Raw genomic sequence first — 14735 nt, forward strand, 5'->3', positions numbered from 1 at the left:
CAAGTTGGAAGCTTGAAAAGAAAAAGAAAAACACCAAGTTGGAACACGAATCATCAAAATTCAAAAGCAGCAGCCCGCTGTCCCGTGGGCACGGCACACTGTTTCCAGCGTTTGGCAGCAGCAAACACCAATTTGGCCTCGGGGCCATTCCCATTCCCCGAGCACGAAACGCCAGAACGGGCAGCCAGCCAGCACGATCCCCTCCCCTCCCCACCCAATCCCCCTCCCACCACCACCCACCTACCCAAATCCCAGCCGCCCTAAAACCCTAGGCCGCCAAACCCGCCGCCGCCGCCGCCGCAATGCAGGCCGCCGCAGCCGTCCACCGGCCGCACCTCCTCGCGGCGTCCCCGCTCGGGGGCCGCGCCAGCCGCCGGCCCTCCACGGTCCGCATGGCGCTCCGCGAGGACGGGCCCTCCGTGGCCATCGTGGGCGCCACCGGCGCGGTGGGGCAGGAGTTCCTCCGCGTCATCACCGCCCGCGACTTCCCCTACCGCAGCCTGCGCCTCCTCGCCAGCGAGCGCTCCGCGGGCAAGCGCATCGACTTCGAGGGCCGGGACTACACCGTCCAGGACCTCGCGGCGCCGGGGGCCTTCGACGGGGTCGACATCGCGCTCTTCAGCGCCGGCGGGAGCATCAGCCGCGCCCACGCGCCCGCCGCCGTCGCCAGCGGCGCCGTCGTCGTGGATAACAGCTCCGCCTACCGGATGAACCCCGACGTGCCGCTCGTCATCCCGGAGGTTAACCCCGAGGCCATGGCCGACGTCCGGCTCGGGAAAGGGGCTATTGTGGCCAACCCCAACTGTTCCACCATCATCTGCCTCATGGCTGTCACGCCGCTGCATCGCCACGCCAAGGTACCATTGCACATATGTCGCCTTTCGTTCCCTGCTTTCTAACAGTCACACTAGAAAGTAATGTTAAATTAATTTGGAAAATGGGATAGCCGAGACCAAAGAAAACCAAAGTCTTTAAATTTGAATCCTGAAAAAATGACTAGACTCATCTTTGAATTAGAGATGCTTCTTCATAGTTCATAGGAATATTTAATTCCATATATTTCATTGCATTTCTCCTAATTGTGATGCCTTTTAAGCTATGAACATTGCAATTTGATAGATACGAGTACTTAATACAGTAGTTTTTTGTGATTTATGTTAAGCCTGTCAATAGGGACTTTCATGATTAGTTATTCTTATTTATGTGTGCCGATCCGCTTCATATATTAACATCATTTTTATTGTGAGTCGAGTATTTTGTAATGTATAAGTACCGATATGTGTCATGTAAATGTATGCTTGTTGGTTGCATTTCTGGACTGACCAAATAAATTGATGGCAATCTTTTCATCGTCAATGTGGCAGGTGAAAAGGATGGTTGTCAGCACATACCAAGCAGCAAGTGGTGCTGGTGCTGCAGCCATGGAAGAACTCAAACTTCAGACTCGAGAGGTGGGCATTTCTCCCTTACTATTTTGCTCGTGGTGCTAAATCAGTATAGCTACTGACACTGTATACTTTATTTAGGTCTTGGAAGGAAAGCCACCAACCTGTAACATTTTCAGTCAACAGGTTATAACTTCAATACCTTGTGCGCATGTTGAGTTGATTTCTTACTGTCATAAGACATGCTTAATTTATTTTTCCTTCTGCAGTATGCTTTTAATATATTTTCGCATAATGCACCTATTGTTGAAAATGGCTATAATGAGGAAGAGATGAAAATGGTGAAGGAGACCAGAAAAATCTGGGTAAGTGGAAGCTTGATCAATGCCCCATAGGTTCTTTGCATTACTCCATCAAACTTTTCTCTTAAGTTGGCTGTTGAGCAAACAGAAATGCCATACTAACTCTCTGCTCTGTTTCTAGAATGACAAGGATGTAAGAGTAACTGCAACTTGTATACGGGTTCCTACGATGCGCGCGCATGCCGAAAGCGTGAATCTACAGTTTGAAAAGCCACTTGATGAGGTTAGCATACTGTAATTGTGTTACGTATCAGTTAGTACATAGACTTCTTTCCTGAATTGTTACAATCTCAGGTCCTGAGTCACTGGGTAAAAATATGCTTATTGGCCTAGCATGGCTTTGTTTTCCTTGTTTTCGGCAAGTAGAATTGTAAACGGTTTCTTGTGGAACTTGTCTGTTGTCATTGTTGGGTAGGTCATTTAATTAACTTTTGACACTTAATACAATTTCCATTTCTTGTCCCATGTAAATAAAGAACACACCTTATTAGATGATCCTCTGTTCTTCAGGATGTATTAGCTGTTCAAATTCTGAAATTGTTTGCATATGTTCTTGAAGGACACTGCCAGAGAAATCTTGAGGGCAGCTCCTGGTGTTACCATTAGTGACGACCGTGCTGCCAACCGCTTCCCTACACCACTGGAGGTAATTGGGCAGTTTAATTTTCTGAAGATGAACATATTTGGAGCGGCGATTTGTTTGTTTTTATTCACGTACATTCCACTCATGAGATTCCTTGTGATCTACTCCCTCCGTTCCGAATTACTTGTCGTAGGTATGGATGTATCTAGACGTATTTTAGTTCTAGATACATCCATTTCCGAGACAAGTAATTCCAAACGGAGGGAGTAGAAGACAGGAGATTTGTTATTTACTAACTATATGCTGCACACTCCACCCTTTCACGAAGCTACACTAGCCTGTTACTTGTTAGAAAAGTAGAGCAGATTTTCTTTAATTCTGATAGAACTCTAATTTTCAGGTATCGGATAAAGATGACGTATCAGTTGGTAGGATTCGCCAGGACTTGTCACAAGATGATAACAGAGGGTACACTCACGTTTTACACTTACTGTTGTAATCATCTGTTTGTTATGCATCGCTTGCACTTAAAATGTTCCTGTATACCGGAACCTAATCAGCTCCTCAATGGCAGGTTGGAGTTATTTGTCTGTGGAGACCAGATACGTAAAGGCGCCGCGCTGAACGCTGTGCAGATTGCTGAAATGCTACTGAAGTGACCGCCTTTTTACCATTGTCTCATGTGCCACGTTGCTCTATCCATTGATGGATTGATGTACTCTAGTCACTTTCAACCCAGTTTTGGTCGTCGTCTTTTTTGTAATCTGTCAACCTAGCAGAAGAAGTGTAAGACGGGCTTTAGTCATCTGTTGCACACAAAAGTGCAGCCACAAGTTTAGAAAAGGAGGGTTTTCACTTGTTCGGATTTTGCCTTAGGTTGGTCTTTGTTGCAAGTTTGTCGTTTGTTTCTTGAAAGCTGGTCTGCTGTAACTTTACCCCCAAAGCCCTCGAGATAACGAGGCGTCCTGTGGGGACCTATATGAAGGGCAACGTGTGTACCATGCAACAAATCGTTGGGCTAAATGCTGTAACTTTTGAGGTGCAAAACCAAGGTCCGCTGTAACCTTTGCCCTGAAAGCCCCGAAATAAAGAGGCGCCTTGTGAAATCTATATGAATTGCTTTGTGTGCCATGTACGACTAAGTGTCGGAGCCAAAAGCTTGCACCGAACCTATTGGATGCAAACTGGGGGCTATGATTTCAGTGATTTTGAAGCGGTTTAGATGATGAAGGTGCTAAAATAGCTCTCACATGTGGTTCGATGCATGTGCTTGCATGTACCTTGTTTGATTCATGAACAGAAGCCTGGCCAGATCAGAAGTTCTCACCAGGAGCGCCATGTTACATCAACTAAAACGTACAAGGACCCCAATAGCTGGCGAACGCTCGCCAGCAGGGGATGACATTTGCGAACGATTTGGGTGGCAGTTTTAGTTGGAGTAATGCTACACGTATAAACGAGTTACAAGATTTTACAAAGAGGGTTAATTTGATTGGTCAATAGGTGGGGAGGCGGCCCATCCCCCTGAAAATCGGGGGGGGGGGGGGGGGGGGGGGAGGCAAGTTTGTGATTGGTTAGTAGATGGAAAAAATTCTAGTTAGCGTATAATTGCGTATAACTCTTTGTATGTTTAGTATTATTGTTTTAGTTGTAGAGGAGGGGACGGCATTTGCGAACGATTTGGGTGGCAGTTTTAGTTGTAGAGGTGTGGCAACTTTAGTTGTAGGGGTTGACAGTTTTTATTTTGTGAAGGTATTCTTTTTGTGAAAACCGACACTGTTTGATCCCGATCAAATGGCTGGGGTTCGCTGGGACTTTACTCCCAGTGAACGGCAGCCATTTAACATTATACCAAACCTACAAAGGATATATTATCACCACTTGACAGTAAAATTTCCAGGGGTTGGCTTTTGTACCGGCAGGAGGAGAATCGGGAGCAATCAAAAGCTGGATCCCACATCTTTCCCAGTGCTGACCATGGAAACTTTCACTGCATCAAACTCAGAACACACATCAATTCTTTTCTTTTTTGTGTGTGAAAACAAACGCATCAATTCGAGAATCAATTGCAGCGCAGTTTGCTGCTGGCCTGGAATGGGCCCAGGGTGGCCTGTCACTCTACCAGATATACACTCTGTTGCAAAACCATTGCCTGGTGTAACCTTGGCTCTCGAGGGTGGGAGGTTGGAGGCACATGAGGCAATTTAACCATAACAACAAGATGTTGGAGCTAAAAACTTTCACTGAGCCTCGCCTCGCATCTGCTTCCAATTCTCATCACACACAATCAACCGTCTGAAGCAACCACCGTACCGGCTGCAACTTTTTTAACTGTATAAACAGTGCAAATGTATTAAAATGTTACGACTACAAACTCAAATCACCATCAGACGAAATGTTCATTGTCCCACGCAAACGAACCCAAACAAATTTTTTCATGCATGCCATCAACCCTTGAACCTAACACTACGGCTGACGTTCGGATTAATGCCAGACATTTCTCCTCCGTATGGACCGGAGGCCTTCTTCACGCCATGCCCCTGACTTCTCCACTTAAGTCCCTGTTTCTCACTCTTAGCCCTGTATTTCTTCCGTGGGTTCTTGAGCTTCCTGTTTCTGGAGCGAGTCAGCCCTCGGTTTTTCTCGATCTGGCGCGAGATCCCCCTCCTCTTGCCATCTCCTTCGCCTTCTTCTGCCAACGGCCCAGTGATAGGGGCGCTCTGTTCTTTGCGCAAGCGCTTTTCGGTCCTCTGCCTTTTGACATCTTTGTAGAATTCATCTTCAGACTCCGACGCTTCATCATCATTGCCCTTGTTGTCTCCACGTGTATTGGTTCCTACCCGAGCAAGAACACGTAGTTCGTGTTTTCGACATCTTTCACCAATCTCATCTCGCTTTGGAATGTCATCATCACCAGAAACAGACTTGAACTGATGGCCAGAAGAGGGGGGAAAAAGGTTAGGAATAGCTACAGCCATTATAACAACAAATATAAGTATATAACGACAATGGAAAGAACACAGAAATCGATAGACAAAGCACAAGAACTTGTTTAAAGGGTTGATCTAGCTTTGCATATGAGCAATAGTCAACAATTATAAATTCATCAAGTATTTCAGAAGATATCTTTGGTAAGACAAGGGTTACAAGGTTTGCGTTCTAAGAACAACACTTATATGCACTTGATAGCATAAGTCATTCTATTAACATGACAGATAATATAGCACAAAGGCTGTTCTGGAACAGCAGGGCAGAAAGATTACAAACTCTAACAAAGCAGCAAGATTCAAGCATGACCCAACATTTTGACCCCAAAAATGACCAGCATCGTTGGCTAGTTCATATTTATCGAAACAAATGTTGATAGGAATGCGGAGATGTGATGCCAAGGTTTTTAAAGCTGGAACGCAAGCATAGCTAGTGTCCCTGAGTGTAGCACAATTCATTATTGATATGTTTTACCAACAATGGTACTCATTCCAATAATTACCATGTCCTATTATATTATCAAAATTCTAATTCCCTTTTGCAGAGTAAGAAAAGTCCCACTGCACCCGAGAAACCTTGGAATCAATATTTAAAACACACCAGCAACTCCAAAATCACTTAATAATCCTCAAAATTCGCTAACATTCTGGATACAATGATAATTCAAATAATGTATAGTATGTGGTGGTTGATAATATCTGTAACATGGCTGGGTGTAAGGATGTAGTATCAATTCAGTTAAGGTTCTATCAAATTAGCATAAGTAACAGCACGTATGCAGAAAATCAGCCCACTTTTGGCAACAACAAAAAAGAACAATAAAACATTTGAGGTCAATACTTGGATACTTCAAACTGCGTGTCCTGATGAAACAAACAACTTGACAAGGAGCCAAAGTAGACCAGAAGACTGCAGGTTTTGTTATCTCAGTGAGACTTCAGATTTAGCAAGAATGTAGGTTTCTATCAAATTACCCCCTTGCAGAAAAAATGTGACAAAAGGAAAGTGGCAATGTTAAAAAATCGTAGATTACCAACTAAAAATGTAACAGATATCAACTTGGTCGAGATCAGAATGATTCTCTAATGTAGTGTTCAACTGAATACTAGCAAGAATCTACAGCAAGAAACATATGGTCATTGAAATTTCGGTCCTACATGACAGTATGTGTACTTGCCTGTGTAGTTTTGTAGTTATGAACTTGTAATTTGCACCATATGCATAAAAGACTAGTTAATTAAGCGCAGTTTGGATCATTATCACAAGACATTTAGATTTCGCGCAAGTTAAAAAAATAGCTAGTTATGAAGGTACCCAGCAAAAATAAGAAACCTGCATGAAAATACCCCATACCTTGTTTCTATTTGAGCCAGTGGCATTCACCAGAAGCTTTCTAGGTTTGATCACTTGACTATTTTTCTGCACTTCATCATCAAAGTCATCCAATGTCTGCAGGTTTATCCTAGTATTGGTTGCCCTGGTTTTTGACAACTTTGGCTTCAACCCTTGTTCCTTCAACCCCTTCTCAGCCCTTTTTCCTTCATCCTTGCTCTTCCTTTTGGCAATTTCATGGTGCCCATTAGAAGGCCCATTCTTTGTCAATTTGGCTGCTTCAGCACCCCGTTTTACTTTGTCCAGAACCAGTAAATTGCTAGATTTGCCCTCGTCATCATCACTTTCATCATCGTCGTCTAATCTGAAATATTTCACTGACAGCTTACTGTTCTTCTCTACTTGTATCCTCCTTATCTCTTCACAGTCAACATCATCAGCATCATGCTCATCGCCATCATAGTATAATGTATTTCCGCTACCCCAATCAAATTCACCCGAACTATCATCACCGGCAAAAATTTGTTGGATTGCCTTGGTCGCTCTCTTGATTCTTGCCATATATATTTTGTCCCATACCTCGTAACTATCTGCGCCCGCGTCGCGGTGCTTACCTCCTTCGCTGTCATCACTTCCATCGCCGTCCTTGCCTTCTTCGCCATCATCAGTTTCATGGCCGGAAACACCCTCGAGATCGTTGACAGGCTGCACCGGATCCTCCTTCTCTGGATGAATCGAGTCGTCGGCGTCGAGGGGGATGGCGTCCCGCTGCTTGGGGAAGGCGTCAATCTCGTCGCCGTCAGAGTCGGACATCGCCGCCGCCTTGCTGGATCACTTGGACTGCTGTGTGTCCGCCGCGGGTGGCAGCCGTGTCGACCTCAGCCTCTTCCCCATGTTGGGTGGCGGCAGGAGTATCGAGGAGTCGGGGTGGGGGAGGAAGCGCTGCGCACAGGCGGAGAGGCTGGTTCAGGGTTAGGGTATCTCTAGCCCATCGGGATTTTTAATTTTTTTTTGAGAATTAGCGCCTCATTTCATATAGTTTTCTGGTAAAAAAAAGCTTTTCATTGTCCAATTTTTTCACACTAGCTATCGGCGCATTCATGGTGTAGCAATCCGCGCCCTAGCCGATTAGCCCCGTTGCAGCTATAAAACCCACCCCAGCAGCTCTCAAAGCCTACCCCAACCAAACCCTATTCTCATGAACGTCAACCCGATTCTCCCTACCGCCGAAATCGAGCTTGAGCTCTTCGTCGCAGCAAGGAGAACCGCCATCACCGCCGGCCCCGATTTGCCCCATCCACGTTGTTGCTTGCCTCCTCGACTCCCTACTACGTGTCTCCGTCCCCGAGCTTCACCACCGCCACTCCGATGCCCTCCTTCGTCGCCGACCCCTTCCTTCGTCCTCAGGCACCACCGTCGGCCCCAGCGCCGACCCCCTCATCCATCCTTGAGCACCACTGTCGTCCCCATCGCCGACCCCCTCCTTCGTCCTCGAGCACCACCGCCACCCCCATCCCCGGCCGATGCTGCCATGGCACGTTGACGCATGACTTGGTATGCGCAGTTCATAACAGCGTGGTGCACCCAAATCATGAAGAAGCAACACACCAGCGAGGCTTGATGAGAAGGGCGCATTGCGGTTGGCCTTCCTTCAAGCTCGGACAAGGACAAGGAGGGGCAAGCCCCGAGCTCGGATAAGGTGGCGCCTGTTTTTGATTGGGCCAAGGCTTTGAACCCCGTTTGGCTGAATGAGGTGGTGGTTTCATACATGGCGTTTGGTTAAGGCTGTGATGATGCAATTACCTGGCGTTTGATTTCTCATGACCTAATGTTGTTGTCACCCCATCTCAGTAGTGGCGACCTTATCACAAACTACACTACAAGCGGTAGCAATTTAACATCATTTTAGTCCTAACCACCGAATAAATGACAATTCATCCTAATAGACCTAGATACTACTCCCTCCGTTCCTAAATATTCGTCTTTCTAGAGATTTTAAATGGTCACTACATACGGATGTATATAGATATATTTTAGAGTGTAGATTCACTCATTTTGCTCCGTATGTAGTCACCATTTGAAACCTCTAGAAAGACAAATATTTAGGAACGGAGGGTTAATAGCAGTACCAAATTAACAGTCATATGGATGGGGGGAAGGGTGGTTTATCAATGGCGATCAAGGGGGAAGATCAGCATTCTCCTCCTCCTCCTCTTCTTAGATCCTTTTGTTGTCTCTATTATCCCACATTGCCTCAACCCACTCCAATCTTTTTCTCTTCCAAGCTTCATTATCATGTGCCTCCATACCATGGCCGAAGTCAATATCATCAACCATCACATCATCTTCATCTGGCACATACTCATCAAGACCCCTCTCTAGGATCGAGTTATGAAGAACGCAACATGAAAAAATAAGCTTAACTTGGGTGGGAAAATGGTGGAATGGCTATCAAGAATCTTAGCTATATTATTCAAAGCACCAAATGCCCTCTCAACTATAATTCTAAGGCTAGAGTGCCCGAGATTGTATAGTCCGTTGATAGTCTTAGAATAGCTCCTTGTAGAGAATTCATTAAGATGATACCTGATTTTCTTCAAGGTTGGAAGAACCACATGCCAACATGCATATCCAATATCTCCTAGGTAGAATTGCCACCCGGGATATTGATCCCATCAGATCGAGCCATGCTGTCAGCAGGAATGTTTGCATCATTCCCCAACCAACTAACACATATGTGAATTGAGATCAAAATCAACATCAGCAAGCACACTCTGGCTTCTGTAGTGATTTTCCCCTGTATGATGTAGTATGTGACCTTGGCGCTCTAGCAGTCACATGAATATCATCAGTTGCTCTAATACAATCCCGTGATGGCATGAACAAACTGGTATGGTTCGCAACAATACGATCATGTCATGGCATGAGCTAACAATTAGTATTGATCACCTTGAAATATGGATACTAGCGATATCTCGCTTGCATCTCGAAGGAGTTTTACTAGTAGGTACTTTGATCATCTCACATCTGAGCTCTCCAACCTCATGCAAGACTTACTTGAAATACCAGAAAATTGTCTCATTGAATCTTCCGAATGTGTTGTGAATCAACCTAGACCTCTTGTTATGACTCGCAACATGAAAGGGCATTGCCACTTGCTCTTTCACATAGGCATGGATGCTATCTTTTAGCAACCCACTCTTCATAAACGTCCCCACAAGCGTGACAAAAGGGGCACTTCTTACTTGAAGCATGTTCATAGCCTCTACATCGCAGTGGCGTACCTAGCGGGTGGGCCATGGCACACTAGAATTTTGGGACATATTTTTTTACCATGTAAAAATTAGCTGATTTCCATGGCCCACCCAAGCCAATTGAAATAGATCTCATTGCTTTTTAAAAGTGTGCACACCCTACATTTTATTTCTAGGTCCATCACTGCTGCATCGTTACGTTTATAGATGTAGTTTTATTCGTCAATCTCATCCTATATCGGACTAAAATTGGATCATAGCTGATCACATGCCTGGAACGTTGACGAACCGCTCTCTTATGTACCAACATTACTTAGGACCGAATCGCAACTATGAGTGTTGATGCTTGAGCTAGTAGCTTCATCCATTCGTTCCTATTGAAATCGATGTTGCAGTGAGTAACGGTGAAATCGATCCTACACCTTGCCCAACAACCAAACAATGGTAGGATGAAGGGTGGTTGTATGGTGCTTATCTCCATGGCAGACGATGAGGACGAAACGGAGACGACGACGAAGGGGACGAGCAGGCCGTGTAGCTGACGGAGAGTAGCATGTCCCGATGCTAGCAGATCTTGGTCCACACTACCGCCGTTTCAGAGAACTGAGGTTGACTTTGTCCTTTAGCCAGAGGTGAACGAGTAAAGTGGAGTGTGACAACGTATTTCACGCCATACAACGGCTGCAGATTTTCGTCTCGTGCCAGCTCCGTGCGTGCTCCCCATGTTGTTTCCCTCTTGCGCTCGCCTCAGTCCAGCTCCACGAAAACGATCGATTCAAGAATTCCCAGTGAGCGAGGATATGGGGCGCTTTGAGTTTCATGCGCATACGGACCAACACCTCACATGAACAATCAAATATGCTCTTTTTGTATCCACTGAGCCCGTTTAGAGTTAGTGCGAGCAACAAAACACGCCCTATACACGTTGTGTAGCGTAGTGCATCAACGGCAAATCTCGCGAGGTCAAAAGTTTTCACCCGCAACAGGCCATTTGGTGCCAAAACCTTAAACAGACCTGCCAAGCTCAGATTTCATCCTTCCAGTCATGCATTAATCGTGCTGCCATCTCGGTAAATTTTCAATCATCCACGGTGAAAAACAGTAACAACACTGGGCGAGTAAAAGTCGTCTCCGGAAGTGCTTCTGTACCGGGACGAGGACAAACAGCCGACACTGGATCCCACGGCTTTCCCATCCGAGCTTCACTCCGGTGCCGGCCACGGGAACTCGCACCGCAACAGGCCGAGCAAAGCCATCAACTCCGCCATTGATTGTAGCACAGTTTCAGTCCACTGACTCAGCAAGGGCGGTGGACGAAATAACTCAATCCCTGACGCGTCACATTCAGTTCGTACCGCTGCTTTCAGACGAGGAGTAACTGAACGGAGCAAGGCCCCATCCCATCGCGCTCGCTGTCTTGCACCGACGCACATCGATCGCGTGCCCCTTTCATGCTCCCTCCCTCAAACTATGCTCACACACAACACACCACTCTTGCTCGTTACATTTACCCATAGAAAACAGAAAAGAACAAGGAAATTACTGGACAAACTTTACTGATGCATGATGGTTCATTATTACAGCACAGCGACATTTTTGCCGGCAAACCAGTAGCTAGGCCAGCATTATGCATTATCAACACACAGTAGGATCATGCACCGGACGCTCAAGATCATGATTTACACGCATATAATATATAGTGGTGATCCGCGACATAGTACGACATGATTGATAGGGATGCATGAAGTTCAGGTACATGCTAGGCAGGCGCCATCAGCGGCGGAGGGTGGCTGGAGGGTGGTGGTGGATCATGGGCACTTGGGCCTCTTGCGCGCGCCGTGGCCGGTGGTCTTGTCGCGGTAGCAGGGGCACTCGTCCTTGTTGCCGGCCGTCCCCGACGGCACGCAGTTGCACTCGGCGCAGCATATCCCGCAGTACTTGAGGCAGTCGTCGTGCCGGCTCGCCTTGGAACACCTCACCCCGCACTTGCCGTCGCAGAACGCTGCTCAAGAACACACGCACCACCACGGTTAACATCAACACAGGGAAGGGCCGAAGAACTTCAGCATAATGGCGATACATACAGCATCAACACATCACTGAACTGACCTGATCCAGCCGTGGCGGCACGCAGAGACGAGGACGCTAAGAGGAGGACAAGGAGGAGAGCCACAGTGGTGGCGGTGGGGCCAAGCTTCATTGTGGTGTGCTTGAGGTTCTTGGCTCTGGCAGAGCGCTGCTGCCTGCTGGTTGGTGTGAGCTTGAGCCTTGAGAGTAGGGAGCTGGAGGAGTGAGTTGGTACCAGTGTCTTGGGGCATTTGGGGCTATTTATAGGGCCCAAAAGCTTGACAGATCTTGGAATGGCCACAACTATTTTGGACCGTTCATTATTTTTAATCCAAGGGTCAAGAATGAACGCCACGAGAGGTAATAGGTTACTTTTTTGTTTGTTTAAATGAGGTAATAGGTTACTGACTGCTTATATTTGGTAAGTATCAGAAAAAGGAAAATCGTAAAAATATTACTCCACTAGCATATATTAGAGCGTCTTAGGAAAAGGGAACTGTTGCATTTCTAATTTATGTGATTAAAACGGAGAAGAAGGAACTTATTGCGTGCCTAACTTATGTGATTAAAGCCATTAAATGCCACAATTTACATGAGAATGTTACAATACCAGAGAATAACATGACATGAGATTAATTTGGAACAATTTCGTTCTTTCTATAACGTACTAATAGTTACTTCTATGGTTAAGTAAAATGGCAAACATCATAGAACAAACGAGACAGCCATCATAGTGATTAGCATGGTTAAGTAAAACGACGAACTTCATAAAACAAAAGAAACATGGTTAAGCAGAACAACATGACACGAGATTAATTATTTTTTGCCGTGGAACGAGAAACTCAGGAAGAGATCACCCCCTCCCCTCCCCACGGAAAAGAATTCTATGAGACCAGGTCTCACGCGAGACCCATCCTGATAGATGACACGTGGCATTCACAAATCTCAAAGCATCCCTCACCCCCCACTTAAAATCAAGGGGGAGAGAAATTAGATGCTTTATGATTGGTGAATGCCACGTGTCATCCATTAGGACGGGTCTCACCTGCTAACCGTGAGACCTGGTCTCATATAATCCCCCCCCCCCACACACACATAATTTTCTCTTCCGACGATTCGACGAGAGATTTGGGAGGAGGATATTCTGCCCGAGGCAAGAGGTGACTGGTTGCGGCCTTCTTAATTTACACATGCTAATTACCTGGCGCCACCATGTAATAGATCTACCCTTTACCCTTTACTTCTCCCCGAGGTGCGAGGGACCATGTTAAAACTACTATCAGAATTCAGTGAGCTTGCACCTGAAAAGCTTTGGCCTTGGGACTTGTTTGCTCTTCTTTTCGCTCAGAGACAGAAATGAAACTCACTCTGTTTTTGCTCATTTATTTATTAATGGCCTATGTGGCGAACTGGTAGCTAGCAGTGGCACACAGAAATTACTTAGGCTGGTCATAGTGGGGAGTAACTTATACTAGTGTCATATATATGACACTAGTCTAAGTTACTATCTTCATAGTGCAAAGTAACATAGTAGTAGTGTCATAGATGACTAAAAACGTTGTCCCTTGGGATTACTTATACTACAAGCGCTTTCCCACGGGAGCTAGCTGTAACCCAAAATGCAGAAAGCTTGCCCCTTGGACTTACTTATAAAACTTAAAAGCCCGTGTTCAATGCTGGAAAGCTTGTCCCTTAGGATGGCAACAACATCACCACCATTGGCTGCACCGCGCTCGTCAAGTCCGTCCTCACTTCTCAAATGATTTATTTCATCATTTCCCTCACCATTCCAGCAAGCACACTTCAATATGCCAATAAACTGGAGAAAGCTTTCCTTTGCTCCGGATCAGATAAGACTACCAGAGCGAAGTGTAAGGTGACCTGGGAGGTTGTATGTCGGTCACTTGAGTATGGGGGCCTCAGTGTGCTTAATTGACAAATTTGCTCGTGCCCTTCGTCTTCGACGGCCGTGGTACGAATGGAAGGAGCCAACCAAATTGTGGATGGGCATGGGAAACCCATGTGATGATGAGGACTTAAAACTTCTTTTATGCATCCGCCACCATCACCGTGTGCAATGGCACAAAAAACCTCTTTTGGGGTTCCCCTTGGCTTATTGGGCGTAAGCCTATGGACATCGCCCTGCTCATCCATGACGCCTCCACGAGGAAAAATTGGAAGGGGTATGAGGCTGTTCGGGAGAACACTTGGATCTCCAAGATCAGCCCCGCCACCATTGTTTCCGTTTAGCACATCCAACAATTCTTTGTCCTGTGGATGCTGATTAATGATTTCCACATCGATGACCAACGGGAAGATGACATTTTGTGGAAGCATACAGAGAGTGGGCACTACTCCGCGTCCTCGGCTTATAGGGCTCGATTCCTAGGGAGGATCCTATCCCCTTTGGACTTCATGGTTTGGAAGGCTTGGGTGCCATCAAAGGTCAAATTTTTTGATTGGCTATCCATCCAAAATCGGATTTGGACCATGGACAGGTTGGCCAAATTGTGGGTTGTGTCCCCTTTGCAAAAGGGTTCAAGAATCCGGCGCTCACTTGCTCTACAATTGTCTATTCACCTTGAGGCTTTGGAACTTGGTTAAAGACTGGCTCCACCTTAACTACATTGATACCTCCTCTTGGCATCTGGACAACTCCATTGAGGACTAGTGGAGTAAGTGCGCCGGTGATAGCTCTCCGAATAGAAAAGCAATGGCCTCCCTCATAATGCTTGTCACTTGGGCAATTTGGAACGAGCGCAAC

General features: G+C 46.1%; 3 protein-coding genes across 4 annotated transcripts; 1 reads left to right on the forward strand and 2 right to left on the reverse strand.

Moving 5' to 3' along the window:
• The first annotated feature begins 193 nt into the window (after positions 1–193).
• LOC125510667 (semialdehyde dehydrogenase family protein) lies at positions 194–3440 on the forward strand. Its single transcript, XM_048675914.2, has 8 exons — positions 194–857; positions 1365–1451; positions 1527–1571; positions 1655–1750; positions 1869–1970; positions 2307–2393; positions 2731–2798; positions 2905–3440. Exons 1-8 carry the CDS (start codon positions 303–305, stop codon positions 2987–2989), a joined length of 1125 nt encoding a protein of 374 aa, XP_048531871.2. The 5' UTR covers positions 194–302; the 3' UTR covers positions 2990–3440.
• A 1186-nt stretch (positions 3441–4626) lies between these two features.
• Positions 4627–7631, reverse strand: LOC125505994 (protein THALLO-like). 2 transcript variants are annotated; one of them, XM_087523999.1, is made up of 3 exons: positions 7230–7337; positions 6672–7128; positions 4627–5260 (listed from the first exon to the last, which is right to left on the reverse strand). In XM_087523999.1, exons 1-3 carry the CDS (start codon positions 7322–7324, stop codon positions 4778–4780), a joined length of 1035 nt encoding a protein of 344 aa, XP_087380125.1. In that variant the 5' UTR covers positions 7325–7337; the 3' UTR covers positions 4627–4777. The 2 variants fall into 2 exon arrangements, with proteins under 2 accessions (XP_087380125.1, XP_048526837.2); XM_048670880.2 differs by having other exon boundaries at positions 6672–7631.
• A 3801-nt stretch (positions 7632–11432) lies between these two features.
• LOC125505996 (peamaclein) lies at positions 11433–12203 on the reverse strand. Its single transcript, XM_048670881.2, has 2 exons — positions 12014–12203; positions 11433–11906 (listed from the first exon to the last, which is right to left on the reverse strand). The coding sequence occupies exons 1-2, from the start codon at positions 12102–12104 to the stop codon at positions 11713–11715; spliced, it is 285 nt and encodes a 94-aa protein (XP_048526838.1). The 5' UTR covers positions 12105–12203; the 3' UTR covers positions 11433–11712.
• Between the last annotated feature and the right edge of the window lie 2532 nt (positions 12204–14735).

Source organism: Triticum urartu, chromosome 5A (assembly GCF_056163025.1).
Source record: "Triticum urartu cultivar PI428250 chromosome 5A, HENAU_Tu73, whole genome shotgun sequence".
Taxonomy (NCBI): domain Eukaryota; kingdom Viridiplantae; phylum Streptophyta; class Magnoliopsida; order Poales; family Poaceae; genus Triticum; species Triticum urartu.